The sequence below is a fragment of the Urocitellus parryii genome, chromosome 13 (genome assembly GCF_045843805.1).
Source record: "Urocitellus parryii isolate mUroPar1 chromosome 13, mUroPar1.hap1, whole genome shotgun sequence".
Lineage (NCBI taxonomy): Eukaryota > Metazoa > Chordata > Mammalia > Rodentia > Sciuridae > Urocitellus > Urocitellus parryii.
In genome coordinates, this window is record NC_135543.1 from 52051696 (window position 1) to 52078048 (window position 26353).

A 26353-nucleotide genomic window follows, 5' to 3' on the forward strand; every position below is an offset into this window, starting at 1 on the left:
ATAGATAAAAATGATTGAAGTTCACAAATTTTCAAATTACCACTGACCAAAAAATGTGGTTAGACCAAAAGTCTAACCACATTTAGACTGGATTTAGAGTTGTACTTTATAAATAGATGTATTTATTGATTCATTCATTATCAAATATCTATGCTGTGCCAGGCAATGGAGTTCAGAAATAAAGGGTTCAGCCTTGCCTTCAAGTGGCTCAAGGACCGGTGGGAGAGATGATAACCTAAGAGTTAACCGTGTCCCATGTCACAGACATCAGAGGAGGAGCCACAGCCTCACTGAGGACACCTACTTCTGACTGGATGGGACAAAGGGATAGAGTGGAGGTCAAACATGGTTCTCAAGGGGGTGATGCTGACCTGAATTTTTAAGGATGAGTGGAATGTTGTGCTATAGAGTAGGGGGCGTGGGGGGGAGTGTGTGTGCACACTTATCGTGTTTCGTTACATCACCCTGCTCAGGTTTGCATAATGATCTTTCTCGGTTTTAACACAAGAAGACTTAAAATCACTTAAGTCTTGCCATTTTTGGCCTGTCATATCTGGATTTCCAAGTAATTTGACCCCCAAAGAAAACAGTAACCAGAGAATCTAAATCAAGCAAAACCAAAATACCCACAAAACTTAATACATCCATCCTCGCATATATTATATTACATATAGTATCACTTAATTCAGCATTATAGAATAGCTTATTATGCTGTATTTTACATAAAGATGACATTTAACAAATATATTATTCGACTTACAGCTGAGGGGCATGGTCGAAGCCCCAGCATGGAAGCGAGTCTCATCAAACTCTCCTTTATATCCTAGAAAAGAGAAATACACGTGAACTGATTCATGATCAACTTACTGATTTTTTTTTAAACAATCGGAAGAAATTTTGTTAAAAGAAAAAAAAAACCACTTTGAATAAAACAAATGCAGCAAACCTACTCTTTACCACAACTGACGCATATGCTGAAAGCTCTCCTTTAACGTTCATTGCTGAGGCCCGGTACTGAGCCGTGTCTTCAAAATCACATCTGAAAGAACACAGAGAAACAAATGGCCGTCACGGTGACAGACCTGGCTAATTACTGGCTCTTCTATTGGGGCACTCTTGGCACACACAGCACACTGCCACTCAGTGGCCAACATGTGGCTTTGGGGGGCTCTCCATGAAGCTACTGTCTCTGGTCTGATTACCTGTGGGATTTCATACAGTGCAGGAGACCTACTGCAGTTCCATGCCAGCAGCTCAGTGGGAACAACACTATGGTAAACTTACCTAAAGCTGTTTTGGGAGGAGAAAATGTCCAGCCACGTGTTTTGTGGCAGGTAACTACCTGGAGACACACCAGGGAGTCTGGCTGCCCTGCTGCCCAGTCTTTTGTGGTGGGTTTCAGTCTGGGGGCCCAGGGAAGAGAAAGAAGCAGCCCCTCAATTCCCACAGTCTCCCTGAGCCATAAACCTGAGCGAGGTTGGTTTCACGTATGGTTCTATGTTTTAGTTTCAAAACACCAGTGAGTGTTTACGCTCCAATTTTACTACCGTTTGGGTGCACTTGGAATTTCAGCCTACAGCCTAACCCAAGAAATGCCCATTGGAATGTTTTATAAAAATGGAATTAGGGAGAAAGGGATCTCACAGAGAGAGAGAGGAACTGGCTAAGATTTCAAAGAAGGCTGTTTTGTATCTCATCCCACCAGTTCCCCATGTTCTCCATTGTTCCTCAAGGTTTGGTTTCATTTGTATAAACTTACTTCTTCTTATAGAAATTTTACAGACAGCAACAGAACCCAGGAAGGCAAATACAGTAGTCTGTCTCATAGTTTTTTTAATTTTGAAAGCAGCCACATTTTTCATGGTTGCATCAGGAGAACCACCCTCTGGCAGAAGTGGTGTGACTTAGATCAGAGTCAGTGCTTGGTGAACAACACAGGCCCCTGGGTTCTGTTTGAAGCCTGGTGTCACTTGGGCCAACACCTCTGATCTGGGGAGAAAAATACAAATCTTTTGAGAATAGAATGATGGAAATTTCACTTGGACATCTCAGCACCCTATGGTTTTATCTAAAGTGAAAAGGATTAGAGCTTGCTTAATTTTTTTTAATCCATAAAATTTGGTGTGGGTTGCAATACCATTAGGGGAGACAATAAACCTTTAAGGACTTGGAAATTTTGGTTTGGGATCCATGCTCAGATTTTGCTTTAGATTTTTGCTTTACCCTCAAACATCCCAATGTCTTATCATCACTTCACATACATAGATTGACAAGGCATATGGTTTTCCACAGCTCCTGGTAAGCTGAAGGAAAGACAGAACCTTATCTCCAAGTCCAACCTTTCAATGCCACCTACCCCAATCTCTATGGCCTTTTATTGATTAAAATCAAGAGTATGACGATGATGTTGATTCAGGACTCTGAAAGGATAACTGGAGAGAAATGATTATTTATACAACATATTTTCTTGCTGATGTCTATGGAAATTTCTCCAGTAATGAAAATATGAATAAAAATATATAAATTAATTTTTCTCCTCATCTTTGACTAAATTCAAATATAAAATCACATTGGGAGGCAGTGTGGGCATGGTAAGGATTAGTCATGAGGATCACTTGTGGGTGTGTAAGAAGCTTCCTATTGTCATCAGGCTGCCCTGGGAGGAGAAGCAGAGAGCGACTGTTAACTGGGGTGATGACAAACTTCCCCGAACGATTGTTGGATGACACACACAAACACTGGTGTTCTCTTACGTGTTGATTTCCAGAGTGTGCATTCCATATCGACTTTCAATAATATACTTTCCAGGGTTTGCATGGACGTTTATTGGCACTTGATTTTTATACCTGTAAGATGATGGAAATGAAATGAATCTACTGAAGTGCAAATAACTACACGATTAAACACACACATCCAATTCTTCTTCTTGTGGGGACAACTTCTATAAACAAGGCCCTGAGGATAGCAGTGGCATCTATTTAATAAATATAAATTATATGAGCTTAAAGAAAATGCACTTGCAATGCAGTGAAATTTCTTGCTGAAGTACTTTCCCTTCTTCCATAAAATTTACTTGAAAAACATGAACTATTCAGAACAATATGGATGAATCTTATGTACCTCTTGTTAATGGAAAAACCCGATTACAAAAGAGCACAGAGTGTAATAAGCGCAAAACCAAAAAGACCAGATAATGTAGCGGAAGGTCAGGATAGTTATTTCCTGGGGTGAAGGGTGGGGTGTAAAGAAGTCATCTTGGATACTGATAAAGTCTGGTTTCTTGATTTGGGTGTTGTTACGCAGGTTTCTTGTTAGAAGTGTACACAGTCTAAAATTCACCAAAACTCTATATTTGTATGTAACATACACTTTGTTGTGTATGTGTCAATAAAAAGAAAGCTAAAAATTGACCATTGTAGACATAACAATGGAGGTTTCATGTTTGGCTCACTGTGTGAGATGAAAGCAAAATGTTCCTCTTGCTAACATTCTTGCATGTCATTATTCAAAACAACGTCATTATACTGAAAGATCATTATATTTAAGTGGTTTATTCTATGTCATAAACAAAGATGATTCTTACTTTGGAAAAACTTATAAAGTAGAAAAGGAAACTCCTCTCAAAAGCTAAAAGCTTCTCTTTTTCTGACTGTTCCATGGGTGGTTAAGCCTCTCAGTCCCCAGAGGGTGGGCCGGGCCACACATCTGTAAGTGGCACCTGGATTCTTTCCATGTCCTCATGTTCTCAGGAGCCAGTGGTTATGGTGTCAGACCACCCTTATCTCCTTAAACCAATTCTACCCAAAAGAGGAGCTGGATTTTCCTTTGAGACACCCCACTTCACATATACAAGTAATACTAACAACCACAAATGATAGAGGATTCACCAAGTGCTCTATGCCTAGGCCGAATCAGTAAGTTCAGTCCTTGCAACTACCACATGAGGTAATGCTTTCTTTGGTTGACAGAAGAAGAAACCAAGGCATCGAGAAATTAAGGAACTTGCCCCACATTGCACAGCTAGGAAGAGCAGAGCTGGGATTTAAACCCAGACAATCTGGCTCCTGACCCATGGCTGTCTGCATTTTCCAATTACTCTCTATGGAAATGCATACTTTTAGAAATGATTATAAGGATATTTAGGATCAGGGAAAATGGTGGAAAGAGACAGAAGGAATATCAGCGTTAGCCAGTTCTTTCCTCTCTCTCTCTCTCTCTCTCTCTCTCTCTCTCTCTCTCTCTCTCTCTCCTCTCTCTCTCTCTCTCTCTCTTTTGTGCGCATGCGCGTGCAAACACACACACACACACACACACCCCACACCTTGTGCCCCCACTGTGGTTTTTGGATGGGTTTGTCCCCCAGGGAATGTGTCAGAAGCTTGGTCCCCAATGTGGTGGTATTATGAGTGGAACCTCTTAAAAGTGATTGGGTGCAAAGTCATTTGGGTCGTTACCCTTAGCACTGTTAAAGTATTTCTGATGACCCTGGTTAGTTCCATGAGAGTGAATTGTTATAAAAGAGCAAGCCTGGTCCCTCCTTAGCCTTTGACACTATGTAATTTTCACTTCTTGCATTAATTCTCACCATGATGCCATTTGTTATGTTATGACAGAGCTAAGGAGGACACTCACCAGAACTGGCAACTTGTTGTTTGGATCCAGCCTCCAAAACTGTGAGCTAAATAAATCTCTTTCTTTTACAAAATAGCCAGTCTTTTGTTATAGCAATGGAAAACTAATAGAGTTTCTAAAGCAAAATCATTCATTTTTGTTGTTGTTGTTATTTTATTTTGAGACTAGGTCTCACTATGTTTTCCAGTCTGGCTTTGAACTTGCCATCTTCCTGCTTTAGGCCCCCAAAGAGCTGCAGTAACAGGTGTGGGGCCCCTTGCCTCAAAACGTTATTCATTTTCTTCACCTTGCTCACTCTCCTTTCCAAGCAAAATTTCAACTCATCCTTCAAGATTCAGATCAAATGCCACTACTTCAATAGACTCCTCTTTAAAAATCCCACACAATATAAATAATCAATCAGGATTACTTGGTTCAAATTGCTAACTATAAGATTTATCAAAATAATGATTGGATCTGTGTTTCCTCTACGAGGTTGCCAGTCCTCTGATGAGGACTGTCTCTGATCCATATTTACTTCTAGTCCCACTCTTGAAGCAGGATGAGTCATGGGGGAAATAGTAGGTACTCAGTGTTGGTTAATTAGATAGAAGACAATTACTGTGTGATGCAATAGATAAATTGTAGCTTCATCATTTTTTTCTGAAAGAATGGAATTCTGACAAGCATATCCTTCATGGTAGGGATAATTTTAAAGAAGTGCATACAAGGGCTGGAGATGTGGCTCAGCGGTAGCGCGCTTGCCTGGCATGCGTGCAGCCCGGGTTCGATCCTCAGCACCACATACCAACAAAGATGTTGTGTCCGCTGAGAACTAAAAAATAAATATTAAAAATTCTCTCTCTCTCTCTCTCTCTCTCTCTCTCTCTCTCTCTCTCTCATTCTTTTAAAAAAAAAAAAAGAAGTGCATACAAATAGAGAAAGCTGAGGCATTTGCTTCTCTCAGATGTGAGTTGAAGAGGGTTAGTCTAGCTACAGTCGCAGCTGCACAGCAGGTGTAGTTGCATAACCCTCTCCCCCACCCACAGAAGGCATTGCTACTCGACCACAAACTGTTTCCTGCCAGCCCAGAAGCCACCTCGGGCAGCTGTCTCCCCAAAGGGCTCTAACCAAGGAGGACTATTTGATCAGAGATGGACTGTCAAAAGAAATCTTCTGGCCACTCCTAATCTTCAACAGTCCCCATTTTGATAAACGACAGGGTAGAACAGGTTGATTAGCACGTTCTTGGATTGGACTGGTTTAGGTCATTTCATATTCCACCAGGAAGCTCCCTCCTGCTCCATATTTTCATGTCCTGAAGGGTTTTCAGTAGCTCTTCTCAGCACAAGGAGACCAATATGACACTAAATACTGTGGCACGTGCTGCTTGACCAAGGGACAGAGTGACACTCAAGTTGGCTTTGGGTCAACAATGCTGCTTATATCTCTATAAAGTTTGAGTTAAAATGGTATCTTGCAATTCCCAGGGTACTGCCCAACTTAGCACCTTGATGACTTTCCCCCAGCTAAATATTTCCTCCACCTAAACACTCAACGACTCTTCTAATGTGACCACCTGGCAAAGAAAATTGGTTTAATGTATACACACAACGCTCTGACTGGGGAGCTTCCAGTCTTTCCTCTGGAACTCTGGATGTCAAAGGAGGAAACTCTGGGCTAAAGCAATAGAGAGGATGAAGTCAAAAAGCAACTTCATTCTATTCTCCAAGGAGTTTCATTGATGAGACACTCAGGTTTGGGGTCACTTGAGATTGGTCATTTTCAGTCTTCAGTTAGAGAAGAAAGAAGGTCCTGCAGCCTGCTCTGTATACACTTTGCCACTTGTTATTTCTGGAAAATTAAATTCCAAACTGGACAGCCATTGGCTAATTTTAGAGAGTGATCTATACCTTGGGATTATTTGTCAAAGGATTTCTTAAATCCTTGCAAATATGTAGAGGTATGCCATTTCCATTATGATTTTCAAGTGGTTCATTAAACTATCAGTTAATGAGCTTTCAGGATACTGTAAGTATTTCTAGAATAACAAATCTGCCACGAGTGAATTTTGTCACCTTCTGTACAAATGTCAGCTCAGATGTCAGACTGACTTTGATAATGAGAAATTACAGTGAAAGCTCTTCGGCTGAGCAAAACACAATCAAGCCTTCGTAGTAGTTTTTTATTTTTAATCAACAAACATTTCATACCAAAATGATCTTGAACATTTTAAATCTCACCACAAATGGAACTGGTGCTCAAAATCCAACCTTAAATATTGAATAAATAGCTAATACCTACTTTAAAATTATCTGAAAGATCTATCCCATTAGGATAGATTTGGAGTTAAATAAGAAAACCCTAAAATAAACTCCCAAACCCTTAGGTTGGGAACTGATAATAATTTGCAAATAATGTTTATTAACTATTTTAAGTGCAGGCTGTTTTCCTATGATAATATGATAGGAATTGCTACATTTAAATATATATGGTAAATAGCTCTAATCTTGCAAGTAAATTTAATGCATATAATTTCATGAGAGAATATACAAATTATCAAAATTTGCAAATATAGAAGTTTTACAAATCTCTAGAATATTCCTACATTTAAAATATTTTATTCCTAGGTTTTGAATTAAAATGCTTAATGATCATTTTCATCAAGTGTCTATTTGACAGTGACTTTTGGACTAAGGAGTTACAAACAAATATCTTGTTTAAGGGTCTAGTCCAGGACCCAACACAGATTTGAAAACACAGGTGTGGAGTGAATAAATGAATATTACTCACTAATACCAATATATTGCTCCAATGAGTTGCTCTATATCCCTGCAGGCTACAATCAAAATCTCCATTGATGCCAAGAGCAATGGTGCACACCTGTAAACCCAGCAGCTTGTGAGGCTGAGGCAGGAGGATCTCAAGTTCAAAGCCAGCCTCAGCAACTTAGCAAGGCCCTAAGCAACTTAGTGAAAAGCTTTTTTAAAATGAAAAATAAAAAAGGCTGGGGATGTGGCTCAGTGATTAAGCACCCCTAGGTTCAATCAATCCCTGGTACCAAAAACAAACAACAACAACAACAACAAAAAAAAAAAACTCCATTGACAAATTTGTTTTAGTCCTCAAATCAGAAATCCAATTAAATCTGGCCCTTTAAAAAAGGGCCAAACTGCCAGGCATGGTGACGCACACCTGTAATCCCTGCAACTCAGGAGGCTGAGGCAGGAGGATCAAAAATTTGAGAATAGGCTCGGCAATTTAATGAGGACCTAAGCAACTTAGAAAGACCCTGTCTCAAAACATAAAATAAAAGGGCTGAGGTTGTTGTTCAGTGGCTAAGCACCTGGGGCTTCAATCCCTGATACAAAAAAAAGGTAAAATTAAGACAATTTTTTCCTTTTATTTTTTTTTGGGGGGGGGTGCCAGGGATTGAATTCAGGGGCATTCGACCACTGAGCCACATCCCCCTATTTTGTATTTTATTTAGAGACAGGGTCTCACTGAGTTGCTTAGCACCACACTTTTGTTGAGGCTGGCTTTGAACTCGTGATCCTCCTACCTCAGCCTCCTGAGCTACTGGGATTACAGGTGTGTGTCTGTAATTTTCTCTTTTTAAAAAGACCTTCTTTCTTCTCTCCTATCTAATGTAATTTAAAAAATCTGACTAGGTAATATACTGATCTGCTCCAAGATCCAGAAGATATAAAAGATACAGAGCAAACAGCCTGTTTCCTGATACCATCCCTTTTGTCCCCTTCTACTTGACTCCTCCCTGAGAGTCCATTGCTCCGCTCAGGTTCTTACATATTTCATTATGCAAATTTCATTATGCAAATAAAACAAATACAAACAAATTCTTTTTTTCTCTCCTAACAGATGATAATGCAAGTTATTTCCTAAAAATGGCCTATCAGGTGTTAAAACTTTGGTTTTACCACTACATAAATAATTTCCTTCTATGTTGACACAGCTCCCCTCTAGGTGGCTGGTTTCACCATGGTGTGGCTCAGCATCCTCTGCCACCAACTTTCCTACCGAATCCAGCTCTTAAACAGGCTGTCCTCTGCTCTGAGTTGGGAAGAGAACGGTGCTGGCGTCCTCCCTGTACCTGGCCTTAATGAGTGACATGTGCTCCTGCCATTTAGTGCCCTCTGGGTAACCTCTGGTTCCACTTAAATAGAAGTTGTAATCTGGGATTGGCTGAAGAGTAGCTGCTACATGGTCATGGTAGTTGTTAGACCTCAGGGATTCCCATGACCTAACTGTGCCCAGTGGAAACTTGGAGTCAAACCCTCTTTGGAAAGGGTTCTGAGAGAATCAGGCCCCTGCACAAGAGCCTTTGAAAGACATGACTCAGGATTTAACTGTTAGGACTGGGTGTACCTTAAAGCATCATCCCAAACATATTCTTTTCATTTACCTCCTGCTATTCAGAAAGGGCACCCCCAGTATTTCCTGCATACTATACTCAAGGTTTGGCCCAAGAAGCTGCAATTAGGTATTAAAAAGGCATAAATGGCAGCAAAGTAATCACCAGCAACCTTGTTTCTTGTTTGGATTGTGGCTTCCCTGCTCTTTGAGGAGAATCTTGCTGAAGAGGGCATACTCTGCCAGCATTACAAAACAACTTATAGCTCCAGATAGGCTTTTGAAAAAGGCAACACATCCCACAAAGAATCTACTCCCACAGGTAGATTGACCTGGAAATGAATGAGGCTTAAATTTAAGGGTATCTCCCTAAGATGGGGCCCTGCAAGGCCTTAGGCCTAATTTATACTACCAACCTTATAGTCTTTTTTGTAAAGAACATCTCCCAAATTGTGTAAGTTTTTTGTCCCACAAACCTGGATCTGACCCTGTTCATTGCCATAGCCTACTGTCGATTATCTGTGAGTTCATTATCCAAATTTCGTTCACCCAGGGACAAATCTTGTTTTCGAAGTAGTTAAGCTATTTTCTTAGTTGTCTTCTGTGGGTTTTTTTTTTTTGTTTGTTTGTTTTGTTTTAATATTTATTTTTTTCATTCAGTTTCATGCAAGATGAGACTTTCTGTGAAATATTCTGTCCCTCTTGGGAGAACTTACAATAAGAAACTGAGTCCCAGTGACGGCTGCTTTGCTTCAAGCTAAAAGGAGTTGCTACTCTGAAATCTGAAATTCCATGAAATTAAAACTAAAGCATCTGGGGCTGGGATTGTGGCTCAGTGGTAGAGTGCTCGCCTAGCATGCGTGAGGCACTGGGTTCAATCCTCAGCACCACATAAACAAACTAAATAAACAAAATAAAGTTATTGTGTCCATCTACATTATACATATGTGACTAAAGCATCAAGGGGGGTTTTGAGTCTAGAGGAAGCTCTTCCAGCTTTCCAATCCTCTGAGACAAAGCAAAATCAATAAAGACACATGTGAAGGATTTGGGGGACAATTTGTACTACTTCTTAGCTCTTAGTATAACTGAAAATGGGCAGTGCTATTTTTAACTTTAACTAGGATCCTAAGGGTCATCAGTGTGGTCATCTCATATTTTTTTTCTGGGGAGTTTGTTTTGTTTGTTTTTCAGTTATTTTGTTGCCAGGCCACCAAAGCACAGTGGAGGGAGTTTAATCTCTAAAACTGAGTTCTGCCTCTGAAATCACATCCTTCTAGCTTAATAAGACCATCAGTGATGGGAGGTTGGGTTTCTTGTTCCATATGCATTGTACAGGATAAATGACTGCTTAAGAAATTAATATTTATTTCCCGGAGATGACTTTGCACCCTTTTGAAAAATATCTTTTAATTCTTAAAAGGCAAGAAAAGAAAGACTGGAAAAGATGTAATGTCTATATCTACTGAATTAAGGATGCTGTTTATTCATTTATTATTAATATATTTTAATTTACAAAATAAGAGGAAGTTTTATTGACCGAATAATATTTCTGGGAGTTGAAAACTTATCAGTCATGGATTTCTTCATTTTTATTTTTTGCATTTTTAAAAATTTGTTCTAATTAGTTATACATGACAGTAGAATGCACTATATTACATTACATATAAATACAGTATAATTTACTCATTCTTCTGGTTGTACATGATGTAGATACTCATGGATTTCTATAATAAAGCTTGGATTTTCTTTTTTTGATGGGAAATAATCAAGTTTTGTTTGTTTGTTGTGGTGCCAGGGACTAGGGGACTAGACAAGTCTCACACAAGCCAGTGCTCCATCACCGAGCCACACCCCCAGCCCAGTGAGCTGTGTTTTAGGAGGACATGTTCCTTTAAAGAGCCAAATGAAGCAATTCCACTGTCACAACGAGGGGTGGGGCAAAGGCAGTCTTATTTCTAACTTACTTTTATATTCTAAAACACGTAAATTAAAAAAAAAACATAAATTGAAAAATTACATTGTTTGCCTTAATAATTCAGAGCCAGTATTGGTTTTTAATTTTTTGGCTTTCAAAGTCAAAAATCCCTTGAAAGAGTTTGCATATACAGAAAAATTGTAAGTAAATCCAAAACTTTCAAAGGCAAATTGATATTGCAGGTGAATCTTTTTTAAAAAAAAATATTTATTTTTTAGTTTTAGGTGGACACATATCTTTATTTTGTTTTTATGTGGTGTTGAGAATTGAACCCAGTACCCCACGCGTGCTAGGTGAGTATGCTACCACTTGAGCCACATCCCCAGCCCCTTTTTTTTTTTTTCTCAATGACTCTCACATTTCTGCTCTTTGTGGCAGATATTTTTCCTTTTCTATACTCAAGACATAGGACAGGAAAAGGATAAGCTGAAGGATCACAAAGGCATTGACAATTGCATTAGAATGTATAATGGAAGGAGAAAAGGTGGGCCTATTCTTTACGGAAAAATAATGTCTGAGGGCCCCATATGGGACACTATCTCCCATTCAATTCCTTCCTTTGTTTGATGTCAGAAAGCACTGTGAGGCCTCAGCCCACATAAGAGGGAGTGATAGGAGCTTTCTGGATTTTAGGTTGTTTTTTGAAGGTAACATTGCTTCTGATCACAAAATCATACTATATTGTAAAGTGCGCCAAGGGAAGCAGATGTTTTTATGGTCCATAGAGGTTATAGACATATTTGGTATGCAAATATGTATAAAATAAAGACCCATATTACAATAGAATTGTAAAGTATTATAATCTATTGTATGTATACAAGATTGTTTTCTTATTTCCATACATGATAATTCATCTCAATATCCTCTTTTCATTTTTTTGAAAACTTTTGCAAACTTATAGATGCTCCCATTGACCCTTATATATTGATAGTGCAGTAGGCTTTCACTAGAGGTAAACTTAACTTTGTGTAATTGATTCTACTAGTTTGCATAAAGATGACATACCACGTGACACGAGGTTCTGGCCAGCCGGCTACAGAGCAGTGTAATTTTACATTCTCTTTCTCCCAAACCGTGTGGGAACGAGGCTTAATAATAAACTCAGGAGCGTGGAGAAGATGGTCTTCATTCAACTTATCATGATATGCCTGGGTTTCTTCTAACTGAAAACAAACAAACAAGCAAAATTATCAAAATACTACAAAAAACACAGTGACTTCTGTTACTAAAATAGCAGTAAAAGCCAGTATTTTTATTTTTCCAGTTGGAACCTTATTTTTCCATTCCCTCTCCCCCTTAAAAAAAAATGCAGTTACTTAACATTTTAAACTTGAGCAATGTATTTTACTTCCAGAAGATGGATTTCTTAAGTCTTTAAAACCTTAATTTTTTAAAAAATCTGAAATTCTGTGAAATGTTAAACTATTTAGTTTGCCTTTCTGTGGCCTACACATGTTAATGTCTTTTTTCTTGTTTTCTTACTTTTTTTCGATAAGATCACATATTTCTTCATTGAAAACAGGTCAGTCTTTATCTACACACAAACACAACTTCTTACATTGTAATCAGCATCAAACTGTGTTTTCTTACTGTTTTTCTCAGTGAGAGGCGCTCTGCCTTTTCTCGAATTGCAACTTTCCTTGACTTCTTTTCAAAAGTTTCTTCTTGTTGAAGGGTGGACGTGGCCTGTTTGGACACTGTGGACTGTTTAGACACTGTGGACTGTTTAGACGCCGTGGACTGTTTGGATGCTGTGATTCCTTCCTCACTAGTGAGAAGATTTCTCTGGGCTATATAAGCAGCAGCTTCTTTAATTCTTTCTTCTTCCGTATCTGTAATTCCACTGACATGTACTTGGCTAGAACACAATAATAGTAAAATGTGGATATTGGGATGGCAGTAATAAGATTGCTTCCTTTTACTAAGTTCAAGGAACCAGAACTCAGAATGGTGACCAAGAAAAACCTGACACAGAACAACCTGGTAAACCAGGAGCTGACTCTTCATGTATAGTAGTGGTCTTCCCCTTAACAAATGATCACAATAACAACAGCAATAATACGTATTAAAGTTCTGGTGCTCTTCACATAGATTATCTCATTTCATTTTATTCACATGAAAATCCATGAGGTATATAATAGCACTTCTACTTTAGATATATGGTAACTGGGTTCTGAGAAGTTAGATAACTTGCCCAAGCCTGTTTTACTAGTTAGTGTATCCAAATACAATAATACAGGAAGTTATGATTTCATTTCCAGAAGACTTTATTCCAGTTTATGCCCATGCTCCTGGTATATGACTACTTGATTTGGATTCCATAACTCAGCTGAGGCAATGTCCTGCTCAGACATGTTCAATGTTTAAATATGTTCTAGATTACATGAGAGCCAATGCCTGCTAAATTTCTTTCTCAGATAGTAAATGTCATGTAGTGTGTGTTTAATTCGACAATCATTTGTGCTTGTACATAGCCCTGATGAGAAGAAATGATCAAATTTGCAATGAAAGTTGTAGTATTTATAAAAAGGACTTGTTGGTGATGACAGATGAGTGGTAACATCCAAAAGTACTATGCTTAGTGTCCTTGTTTATGAGAGAATCGTGTGGTGATTTATTAATGTTGCCAAAACTATTCTGGTTATTTTTAGTCTCCTCCAATGCCTTTGTTGAAAACACCATTAGATATTTCAGTGAGAAAGTGTATTAATTATACTGAAGATTCCCTTGAAATTAAATCTACTTTGGTCTCTTAAGTCAGAATTGCACATTTGATTTTTCTTATAAGAATTACTTCAGAATTTAAGCTAATACTGCCACAGTGTTTACGGGTTCCTAGCGCCTGACTCTGTGCAGTTTACTGAGAAGTAGAACTCAGTATTTGCCCAAGTTTTAAATTTCTCATGGAATATTAGTAAAACATCTGGAAGACAACATTAGTCCTTTTGGTTTCTGACTAAACTTAGTGATTAAATTTTAATTTTTTCTCTATCTTTCCAAATATCAACAAGACAGTCTACACTATGGAATTTAGTAATATATACACTATAATTTAGTAGAAAAGTAAAAATTTTTAGCTTAGTGTCCTGACATTATTACCTCTAATATTTTCTTTTGAATGAGATAGGAAATAAAGAATTAATAAGTGAATGCAAAACAAAGCATCAAGGAAATTTGTTTGGAATTCTCTATGGAAGTTGACATACAACAGAGAGATTTGAAATGGGCTCTATAATATGATTCGATACATATCATGATGGACCATATGCAATGCTAGTCTTGCCCCAAGTTGAGACAACTCTAACTGAAAGAACTTCAAGTATAAGATCTCATTACCTTGAACTGTGGAAATATTGAGCGCTCAGAGGGCAGAAGAAAGTCATGTCACGGCCTCTGTGTACCAATAAACTAAATCTCAAAAACCAACCAAACAAAAAACCCCAAACATGTAATTATTTAATATGAGAATTCAAATGTATTTAAAAAAAATATGTTGGGCCCTGGTCAATAGGGATATTCTACTATAAGTAAATACATGGGATATTGATGATATCCTTCTGTAATCTGGACACAAGAGCAAGAAATGTGGTATTAATATGTTAACAAAACACACTGCTATAAAGCAAAAATAAATTAAAAACTTCCTAATACTCTGCATATCTCTAATGGCCTAAATTCAAAACCTATTGCTGAACTAAGCAATCAGCCTACGTACTCAGTAGAGGAAAGAGACCACGGGGTGGGAGTGGAGGGAGGGGAAAGTGCTGGGAGATAATATTGGCCAAATTATATTGTTATATTGTGTGCATGTATGAATATGTAATAATAAATCCCACCATTATGTACAACTATAATGCATCAATAAAACAATGTATGTGTGTGTGGGGGGGAAACCTTATTGCTAACACAAAGCCAAATCAACTTACCAGAGTACAAGAAGGGGAATTCATGCAGAAGAAATGATGTTTTCCAGAAACATTCTATAACTACAGAAAACATGGACAGTGCATTGGCCAGTCTTGGGAGGACTTCAGTTCTTTCATTACCAACCATGTGACTTCCAGCAAGTCACTAACCATTGACTCTCTTTTCCAAAAAAATGATATGCTAATACATTCTAGGGTTGTATGGAGGATTTAGCAAGATAAAATAGATATTCAACAAATATTAATTGCTTTCCTATTTTCTTCTCAGATTGTGAATATCATTAACACAATTTTGACACAACATAGTAACAAAAGACAGGAGATCGATCCATGTAAAAAAATAAGAACTGGAGATAAACCCTGGAAGATTAATTTTTTCACATTTTCTTTTATCACACTGTATTATGAAATATCATTTCTTGAGATTGGCCTAGAAGATGCAAATCCATTTAGTGGGGAAAGCACAGGGAGAAGACATTAGGAGCAAGAAACTTCATTCTGTGCCCTCTCAGGTAATCAGATATATCTTGTAGGCTAAGTTGATGTGGTTTTTAAATGATTTTTTTTTTTTTTTTTTTTTTTTTTTAGTGCAGGGCATTAAACCCAGGGCTTTGAGCTTGTTAAGCACATGCTCTACCACTAAGTGCTACACTCCCAGCCCCATTAAATTTTTTTCCAAACAGAGTGGGGGGAAAAAAGCAAAAACAAAACAAACAAAAAAAACCCCAAAACATTCTACTTCTAGGCTAGCCAATTCCTATAATGAATACAAGTGTACATTAAAATACTGTGCATGTGACGAGGATGTAGGGAAAAAGGTACACTTATACATTGCTCGTGGGACTGCAAATTGGTGCAACCACTCTGGAAAGCAGTATGGAGAGTCTTTAGAAAATTTGGAATGGAACCACCATGTTACCCAGCTATCCCACTCCTAGGTTTATAACCCAAAGGACTTAAAATCAGTATATTACAGCAATGCAGCTACATCAATGATTATAGCATCTCAATTCCCAATAGCTAAGCTATGGATCCAACCTAGGTGCCCTTCAACAGATGAATGGATGAAGAAATTGTGATACACACACACACACACACACACACACACACGAATATTGCTCAGCTTAAAACAGAATAAAATGATGGCATTTGTTGGTAAATGGATGGAACTGAAGAATATCATGCTAAGCCAATCCCAAAGAACCAAAGGCAGATTGTTTTCTCTAATATGCGGATGTTAATTCACAATAGCAGGGAGCAGTGACTATGGGGATTAGAAATAATAGTAGAATGAATCAGACATTATTACTCTATGTGCATATATGATTTCATGACCTGTGTGATTCTACATCATATACAACCAGAAGAATGAGAAGTTACAGTCCATTTAGATATGATGTATCAAAATGCATTCTACTGTCATGTATAAATAATTAGAAAAAATAATAAATAAATAAATAAATAAAATTACTGTGAATGGGCTTAGTCTGGGCAAGCATATTTAGCACTATAAAAATGTTTCTCTGAAAAGTTCAGTTCAAAAAAAAATCAAGGATTTCAGATAAAAAAAACTAAAACTTGAATGCTAGTAAGTCCCTTTACCTTCCTAATTGAGTTCAGAGTGATTATAACATGAACCTTTGAAACAAGTCAGAAAAGAACTATCAGGCAGGGATGGAAAGAAAACCCCAAGGTAACAGAGAGAGTCAGCAAAAACCACAACCAAAAGATTTCCTGACTTTAATGAGGATCTACTTTTCCCTGACGTTAGCTGTGAGAGGATTTTGACTTCAAGTGTCACCTTCACTAGGAGGATAGTTCTACATTCAGAGAAAATAAACAGGGCAAGGTCCAGCAAGTTCCTGTTAAGCTTTCATGTTGATGTCTCAGACAAGTTTTCTTTGAATATTATTAGCAGTAAAAAAAATAAGTTTTTATAACAAAGTCAGAAAATTGGCATTACATAGACGTGTGATTTAGTGATTATTCTGTTTGAAATTTACCTGGAAATAGATAACAATCTGTTTTCCATTCAAATTATGTTTCAGTTTTTCCCCTAATGAATAATAATTAAAACCACATGAACAGCCAAGACATTTTTCATTTACCTAAACATTAACTCTTTTTTTTTCCAGTTGACCCAACATTTTATAGTTTTAACACTTTATAGTTAAAATAGGATGTGAACATGTGCCTAGGAAAATCTTTTTACACTAGCTGTAGTGATTATATTTAGTGTTCAATCATTAGCATCCAAGGCTCTACATCCCATTAGTCACATAAGTAGCATCAAGTTCTAATGGTTTTCTTTCTTTCTTTCTTTCTTTTTTTTTTTTTGGGTCACATAGGCAACCTCTGTGATGGCAAAACTTTCTGAAAAGAAAATCCATTTTTTACAACTAATGAATTTCCCTTGGTTCACAGTTCTGAAATTCCTAAGACCTTTCTCAACTGTTATATAGCGAGTGCTCAATAAATGTTAGTTGCTACTATTATTATCTGACACAGTTTACTCTTCAATTTTAATAATCAAAGCCAGGCAGAGAAAGCACACTCACCGTCCAGAGAATATAGGCACCATGTAGTCACTTGGCAGATTTTCCTTCTCCTCCCCAGACAGAAGGCTCTGCTTGGCTCTCTTGGTTTTGGGGCTCAACTTGGATGAATAATCTTCTAACAGCAGACTGGAATCTGTAAGCCTGAAATAAAAACCCTTAAAGTTAAACAATAACAAAAGTGCATTGAATATTTAGATAATAATAATTTTAAAATGTGCATTGAAGACATTCAAACTACTGATGAAAGGAAGTTTTAACCTAGGAAGAGTTTTTCAGAATCTTAGATCTCTCATGTTATTATTATCTTTTATCTTTATAACTTAAGTGAAATTAAAGATTACCTCTAGATAGAGAATAGGAGTGGGAGGGAAAGGGAGGGAGAAGGGGAATAGCATGGATGGTGGAAGGAGACGGTCATCATTATACAAAATACATGTATGAAGATGTGAATCAGGTGTCAACATACCTTATATACAAACAGAGATATGATAAATTGTGCTATAAAGGTGTATTAAGAATTGTAATGCAAAAAAAAAGAGATAGCTCATGTATAATGGCAAAAAAAAGAACTTAAGTGGAATTAGATAGATCTCAGATACACAAACATATTCTATATAGACACTAAAAGAAAATGATATTTTCAAGGCTTCTCCGCCTTAAGGTTTCAAGGGAAAAGACCAAAGATTTTATATTTCCAAACATCTTTTAATGTTAAGATAGTGTTTAAAATTTATGCAATCTATATAAATGAGATTTTTTTTGGGGGGGGGGTGTGTTTTATTTTATTTTTGGTACCAGGGATTTAACCCAGGTGCACTTAAATACCGAGCCACATCCCCAGCCCTTTTTTACATTTTCTTTAGAGACAGGGTCTCCCTAAGTTGCTTAGGACCTCCCTAAATTGCTGAGGCTGGCTTTTTGAACTCATGATCCTCCTGACTCAGCCTTCTGAACAGCTGGGATTACAGGTGTGCACCACCATGTTGGGCTTATATAACCAGTTTTGATGCAATTTTGCATTCAAATCCTTTGAGAGGACTGTTAAAAATGCACGCTTTTCGGAATGGGGATCCTAGGCGATTCTGATACAGGACTCTGAGTTCGCACTTTGAAGCCTTCATGTTACTCCTACAGGCTGAAGGAACTCCTATTGTTGAAGGAACTCTGGGTTCTTCAAATGATGGAGTTAAAATAGGATGTGAACATGAAAACGTGACATCAAATAACTCGGAGAATTACAGGGGTGTGATAAAGACCCCTTTGGTCATTTCTGTGTGTCCATGCACCAGGGTCCACACGTGCACTGGGAGGCAGTCAGTGTTTTAACGAACCAAAACCTTTCCTAGGGAGGTGACATGAGAGCAGAGGTAGAGGAAAAGGATTGACAAGACAAAAAGTATTATCATAATCTTGTGCAGTTCCTGGATGAAATGAAATGCATTTACATACAACAATAAGATTGGGCATAAATTTAAGGAGTTCATGGACACCCTAGAGTTAATCTCTGGACTGGGTTAAAAGTCCCAGGGCACACGGTAAGGAAGGATGTTAACAAGGGGAGATTGTGCAGGAACTCTGTTCTGTGCTTGTAATTTTTCTGTCAAGACGAAACTATTCTAAAACATTGGTAATAATAATAATAATAATAATAATAAAATAATAGCCCGGGTCTGGAGAATACTTGAAGAGAAGAAGAAGCATGTGAACAGTACTACATGGGAAAACCCAAGCTGCTTGGTTGAAACAAACCATTCAAATCTTGACCATTTCCTGATCTTTGAAAATCATTTGGAAAAAGCAAAGGGGGAGGACCTAAATCAAAAGCAGAAGAGAGTCCCAACAGACGCGTAGTACAAAATGGATGAATAACAATGTGAGAAAACAAGTAGGGCTACACAGAGCTCTATGGCCAGCAAAGAACTGCAGAGGGCACGGGGGCTCCAGGCCTGGGGGGACAGGGTGGGCTATTGTCTTTGAACCTCCGGAATGGTCCCATGGAAATGGCAAGATTCTTTTCCCCATTATCTGCCCCCTACCCCCAGAGAAGAATATCTAGCTCTCTTTCCATGATCAGCATTAAAACTAAAGGTTAGAACCTTGAAGTTAAGCTTGTGGATTGGTTACCAATTGGAAGCCAGAGTGAAATTTGTTCCTGGCTGGTTGTTCCAGGCAGCACCAGAACGACTGCATCCTACACCCCAGCAGGTCACAGAGAACAGGCTGTGCTTCTACAGATCCAAGTTCAAAGTGTAATTTGCTTTGCTCATTTATTCTATTACTATACAAAATAAAATTAATTATGAGCTGAAGTGTCTTGGTGCTTTTCCTATTTCTAGAATAGTTGGATTTTCTAACTTCTATTTTGCTAGTTTTTGCTCTATTCTCTGTATTTCGATTCTAGTGTCTACAGTCTTATTCTATAACCTTATTTTTCAGTGTTGGTTTGCATCAAAATAGCTATTTTTGGTCTTCTTCTTGGTATATTGTTTCTTCTTATGTTATTTTTTCCTTTAAGACAGATCTTTAAAATGATGAATTTACTACAAAGAACACATCCAGAATGTGATTCCATCTCATAGGTAAATGATTTTAAAAATCATCTTAGCAAATGATTTTTATTGGTGCACTATAATTAAACATAATAGTGGAATTCATTATGTTATATTCATACATACACATGTATAATTTGATCAATCACAACTGATTTTTTAATAGTTGAATTTGATGCTGAAGATTCGTCACACTATCATTAGTTTCCATTTCATAATTTATCTGGACGAAAGAGTTCATAAAAAGTATTATGATGTTATGTATTAAACAGTATTATTTAGAAAACACAAAGATCTCCACCTTTGTTTTACTCTCTAAAGTTTCTTCATCTTTTGATTCCTAATAAAAAAGGTGAGTGAAGAATTAGATGTTAAAATGTCACACGAATAGATAATTTAGTAATGCCAAGTTATTTATTAAAGCTAGCAAGCAAAATGAATTAGAGAAACACAAAGTTTTAAAACTAACTGTGTAAAGACTGAGTAAAGACTATTGATAGTCTTTTATGTCATGATCCATGAACGCCCAAATCCTACAAATCCTACTAAATTTTAAAGTTGAAAAATGTTTTCAGGGGAGTTAAATAAAACATGTATATTTTGAGTTTCTTTGAACCTAAGTGAGGTTTTGTTAACCCCCTAGGCTTTTAGTTGTATGTAAATTTTGAAAGTAATCCTCTAATAACTCAGTTTTGGAGTAGATACTAAACGAAATGTTTCAATTTATGTAGATCTTATTCCTATTAAAACTACACTTGATATTCTTTATGTTACTCAGCTTAAATCTTGAAACTTTCTGAATTTCCATCAAAGCAGGCAATGAAATTAAGCAATAGGTAAGGACAGACTTGTGTACATCCCTAGATGTCTCTCCATACCTGTGTCTAGGTGCATCTTTTTGTACTCTGCCACTAATTGCACTATATCCTTTGTTAATATGTCTACAGTTAACAGATTTTAAATAAGTGTGTTGGTATGTATGACATTATCACAACTATGACCAGAAGCACCGCAGAGATGGGATGCAGCCAAGGTCCAGAGGCACTCTCTGGAAATATTCCAGGAACTCAGAAATAGGCTAAAACTGCATCTAATCCAAATACTGAAAGGAAAAAATTATAACTTTCTCCTTGTACAACTTCACAATAATGCTTGACAGGAAAAGCAAGAACAATGCCTTTCTAGAATCCCAGAGCTAGAAACGATCTCTAAGTTATTTATTACACCAAGTCCCTCATTGTACAGATGTAGAAACAAAAGCTTACAAAAGTCTCTATACCTTGCTCATGTTCACACAGCCAGCTGGTAGCTGGTGAATTAGCACCCATCTCTTATTTTCAGGTTCATGTTCTTTCCACGGTGGTCTCCAAAGGTTATGACTGAACACTCTTAATCAAAAAACATTGAGGGCATGCCACCTATATATATTTGTTTGTTTATTTCTAAGTTCAATGAATATGCATTGTATAAATTCACTTGATTCAATTGTTAGGAGATTTTAAAGATAGAATTCAGTTAAAAAGAAAAAAAAAAGTGCTAGTATTTCTTTCTACATGTCCACAGCTTGCCTTTGTGGACTCCATTCTTAGGAGATCATATCACCACATCACACTGCCCATGATGACTCTGATGTTGATTTGCTTTTCCTGAATCATAAGCTGAGCTTCTGAGATCACCGCAGCCCAGACAAAATAAAACAACCAAAAATAAATAAATAAATAAATAAATAAACCCTCATTTGGGCTGGGGCTGGGGCTCAGTGGTAGCATGTGTAAGGCACTGGGTTCAATCCTCAGCACCACATAAAAATAAATCAAGTAATTAAAAAAGAAAGAAACACACACACACTCATTAAATGTAGCATAAATTAAAAATCTGGTCTTTTACAGTTATGTTTATAATCACAACATAATTTGGGGAAATTATCCCTGATCCCCCGTTGAAAAATAAATTTATTCATGCTTCGACCTGTTTAAGGACTGTGTTACATTCTGAAAATATTCAACCTATCAGCACATTTCAGAAAAATGGTGTCCTGTGAGTAGCTTTGCTCTCAAACCCACCATCACCCATCCCTACATGGTCATGGTTATACTGATTAATTGGTTATTCTATTTGTCTTTTCCAATGACTGGACTGTGTAAGGAGAAGGATGGTCCCAGTTATCTTTGGGTCCTCAGTACTATGTCCAGTGATTGGCATTGTTCAATGAATGCTTATTGAATGCAACAGAATCAGATTCATCTTCCTGGAATTACACCCTTGCCTGGGGATTCTCAATTCTGGTTTCACATCAGAATCAGCTGATGAATTATTAAAAATTACCAATGCAGAGGCAGGGTTCCCAGTATGATGGAATGAGTAGTTCAATAATTCCTTTTCTCAAAAAGCAATGACAAATCAGGGCACATTTGTCAAAAACTCAATCAGGGCTCTGAAAAATCAATCAAAAGCATAAACTACACTGAGAATTGGTTATTCTTTAAAAAAATGACTGAACTTCACATATGAGCAGTGGGAGTCTGTGCCATTCATGCCTAGGCTGCTCCCATCCCCCACCCCCAGCTCAGTACATAAGATAGTTCTATCAAGGTGGGGAAAAGGCATGAAAAGATCTGTTTACTGCGGGAGGATGCTGACTTGATAGGGTCAAAGCATGATAAAACTTCCAGTAGAATTTTAATAGTAGCAATCTAAGTGGCAAATAAGCAAGAGAAGACCATCAGCTCAGCTAGCTTGAGATTGCCTGGTTAAGATAGGCAGCAGACTGGATCAGTCAGAAACCTAACAGAAGAATATGGAAAAACTAGACAGTAAAAGGAATCTTCACACCTGAGAAGGGAAAGAGGGAAGGGTCCAAGTTTTCCACAGATGATTGGCTGGATGTAAACCTGTGCACATATGCAGAGAGGAAAGGCAAGAAAGTTAGGGTCACTTATAAATGACCTGAACTTTGCAAAACACACACACACACACACACACACACACACACCTACTGCCTGAGGGGGGTAGAACAGTGATTCAACAAGTAGAGAACATCAGCCAGTTGCAGTGAGCACGCCTATAATCCCAGCAGCTTGGGAGGCTGAGGCAAGAGGATTGTGAGTTCAAAGTCAGCCTCAGCAAAAGTGAGGTGCTAAGCAACTCAGTGAGACCCTGTCTCTAAATAAAATACAAAATAGAGCTGGGGATGTGGCCCAGTGGTCGAATGCTCCCAAGTTCAATCCCTGATACAAAACAAACAAACAAACAAACAAACAAACAAAAAGAAGTAGAAAGCATCATCAAAGAGAAATCAGAAAATACAAACCAATGGACATTGTGGAACAAAAAAGCACACAGTGACTTGGAAATTTATTAGAGGGTCTCAACAGTAGATTTTAGATAAAGGAAAACAGAATCAATTAACTTGAAGATAGAAATTTTTCAATCTAGAAAATAAAGAAAAATTAAAATCCTCAAAGAGTAGTTGGAAAAAGTCAAATGCACCAGTATATGAGTCATGGCAGTGAGAGGAGAGAAAGAAAGGGCAGGAAAGTCGATTTGAAGAAATAATACCTAAAACTTCCCAATTTAATGAAAGATGTTAATTTATAATTCTAAGATGCTTAAAACCCAAGAAGCATATGCACAAACTGATACACTTACAGAGACAGAGAAGGACACTATCTGATGATAAAAGGGTCAATTCTTCAGAAAAACATAAAAATAAAAATGCATATACACCTGACAGAGCCCCCAAATACAAAAGGAAAAATGGTAGAATTGAAAGAAGAAAAGAAAGCTGAAAAATAATAGTTGGACACTTAAATATTCCACTCCCAGTAATTGACAGAAGAACTAGACAAAAAATCAGCAAGGACCTAGAGGATTTAAATAACATTATCAATCAACTTGACCTAACTGAACTTTCTAGATAACTTCACCCAACGACAAAAGAGTGACTGTTCTTTTCAACATTCTCAGAGAGAATGGATACCCTATTTCACAAAACAATCTTAATCAGTTTAAAAAGAATGAAATAATAAAAAAAATATATTCAGACAACAGAGAATTAAACAAGAATGTACAACAGAAATTTAGAAAATCCACAGACATCAGAAAAATAATGACATATTTCTAAGTAATCCATTGGTCAAAAAATTTCAAAAGAAATTAGAAAATATTTTAACTACATGAGAACCAAATTACAATATTAAAATGAACGGATTACAGCTACAGCAGTACATACAGTGAAGTTTACAGCTTTAAGTATCAATATTAGAAATAAAGAAAGATCTCAAAATGAATAATGAGCTTCCACTGTAAGAAACTAGAAAAAAGATTAAACACAAAATAAGCAAAAGAGAGATAGAGTAGATATCAGAGGGGAAATCAATGAAAGAGAAAACAGAACAAAAATGAACAAAATCAATTAAAAGATCAAGAAAACTGACCAAGCTTTGGTGACAACAAAAAGAAAAATAAATAATAATAATATTAATAAGAGTAATAAGACAAATTATTAAAATCAAGAATGAAAGGAGAGGGCTGGGGTTGTGGCTCAGTGGTAGAGCGCTGGCCTCACATGCATGGGGCACTGGGTTCCATCCTCAGCACCACATACATAAATAAAATAAAGATATTGTGTCCATCTACAACTAAAAAAACTTTAAAAAAAGAGAATGAAAGGAGAGATATAATTTTTAACCCCACCAAAATTAAAAGGCATAGACAGGAAATAATGTAGTTGCCTTTGTGCCAACAAATTAGGCAATTTAGATAAAATGAAAAATTCCTTTAAAGACTTAACTTACTAAAACCAATTCTACAAGAGATTTAAATATGAAAACAGACCAATAACAAGAAAAAAGATTAAATTCATAATGTAAAATATTTCCACAATGAAAAGTCCAGGTCCAAATGGCTTCACTGATATATTTTATCAAATATTTAAAGAAGAAACAATTCCAATCATTTTCAATTTCTTTTTTTAAACACAGAAAGGAATACGAACCAATTCATTCTATAAAGTCAGTAATTACCTGGTACCAAAGCAAACAAAGACACTGTAATAAAACTATGGACTATGAAGATAGACACCAAAATCCTTCACAAATATGAATAAACCGAGTCCAGTAACATATAAAACCAAATGAAGATTATCCCAAGAAGGAAAGATTGATTTATATTTGAAAATCAGTTAGTTTAATATATCATATTAATAGAATAAAGAACAAAAAAACACATTCTAATCTCAATAGATGCAGAGAAAAAGCATGTGACAAAATGTAGCATTCAATATGTTAAAAACTAAACAGTCTGGGTGCTGTGAGGGAGGTCTGTAATCCCAGTAGCCTGAGAGGCAGAGGCCTCAGCAATTTAGAAAGGCCCTAAGAAGAAACTCAGTGAGACCCTGCCTCCAAATAAAAAAATAAAAAGGGCTGGGGATGTAGCTTAGTGGTTAAGTGCTCCTGGGTTTAATCACTGGTACCCAAAACAAAACAAAACAAAACAACACAAAGAAACATAAACAACAACAACAACAAAAAACCTCTACAAAACAAACAAAAAAAAATGGAACTAGAAGGACAATTCTTCAACCTAATAAAGGCCATCCATGAAAAATCTATTACTAAAATCACACTTTATGGCAAAAGGCAAAATTCTTTCCTTCTAAGATTGGAAAAAGCAGTAAATCTGCTCTTTTCACTTCTCACCAACCTTCTACTGGAGGTTCTAGTTAGGCTGAGCAGTTAAGGTTAGAAAGGAAGAAGTCCACATCTGGTGACAGATGATGAAATACTGTCATGTAGAAAATCCTAAGGAATCTACACACAAAACATGCCAACACAAATCCAGCAAGGTTGTAGGACACAAAATCAAAATACAAAAGTCAACTATGTTTCTATATATTAGCAATAAGCAATCAAAAAATACAATTAAGGCAACTCCATTCACAATAGCTTCAAAAAGAATAAAATATTTTGAAAGAACTTAGAGTATAACACTTTTATACAGAAAATTATAAAACATTACAGCAAGTGAAAGATGTATAAGAAATATACAAGATATGAAGAAATATGTCTATATAATATAAATATATGCTTCACATATAACATAAATATATAATATAAAAACATTCAATAAAATTCCCCAGCGTGGTGGCACATGCATGTAATCCCAGTGGCTAGGGAGGCTGAGGAAGGAGGATCGCGAGTTCAAAGCCAGCCTCAGCAAAAGCAAGGAGCCAAGCAACTCAGTGAGACCCTGTCTCTAAATAAAATACAATACAATAGGGCTGAGGATGGGGCTCAGTGTTTGAGTGCTCCTGAGTTCAATCACCAGTATCCCCACACCAAAACAATGCAATATAGTATA

At 37.0% G+C, this 26353-nt stretch overlaps 1 protein-coding gene across 1 annotated transcript in view; it reads right to left on the minus strand.

The window, feature by feature from the left end:
- The window catches only part of Myom1 (myomesin 1), a 129643-nt gene that overhangs the window by 84882 nt on the left and 18408 nt on the right, over positions 1 to 26353 (minus strand). The window contains exons 3-8 of the mRNA XM_026394533.2: positions 17445 to 17585; positions 12551 to 12818; positions 11966 to 12123; positions 2754 to 2846; positions 951 to 1039; positions 761 to 823 (exon numbers count right to left, since the gene is read on the minus strand). Of these exons, the coding sequence (XP_026250318.2) occupies positions 761 to 823; positions 951 to 1039; positions 2754 to 2846; positions 11966 to 12123; positions 12551 to 12818; positions 17445 to 17585 (812 nt within the window). The remainder of the gene's footprint in view (positions 1 to 760; positions 824 to 950; positions 1040 to 2753; positions 2847 to 11965; positions 12124 to 12550; positions 12819 to 17444; positions 17586 to 26353) is intronic.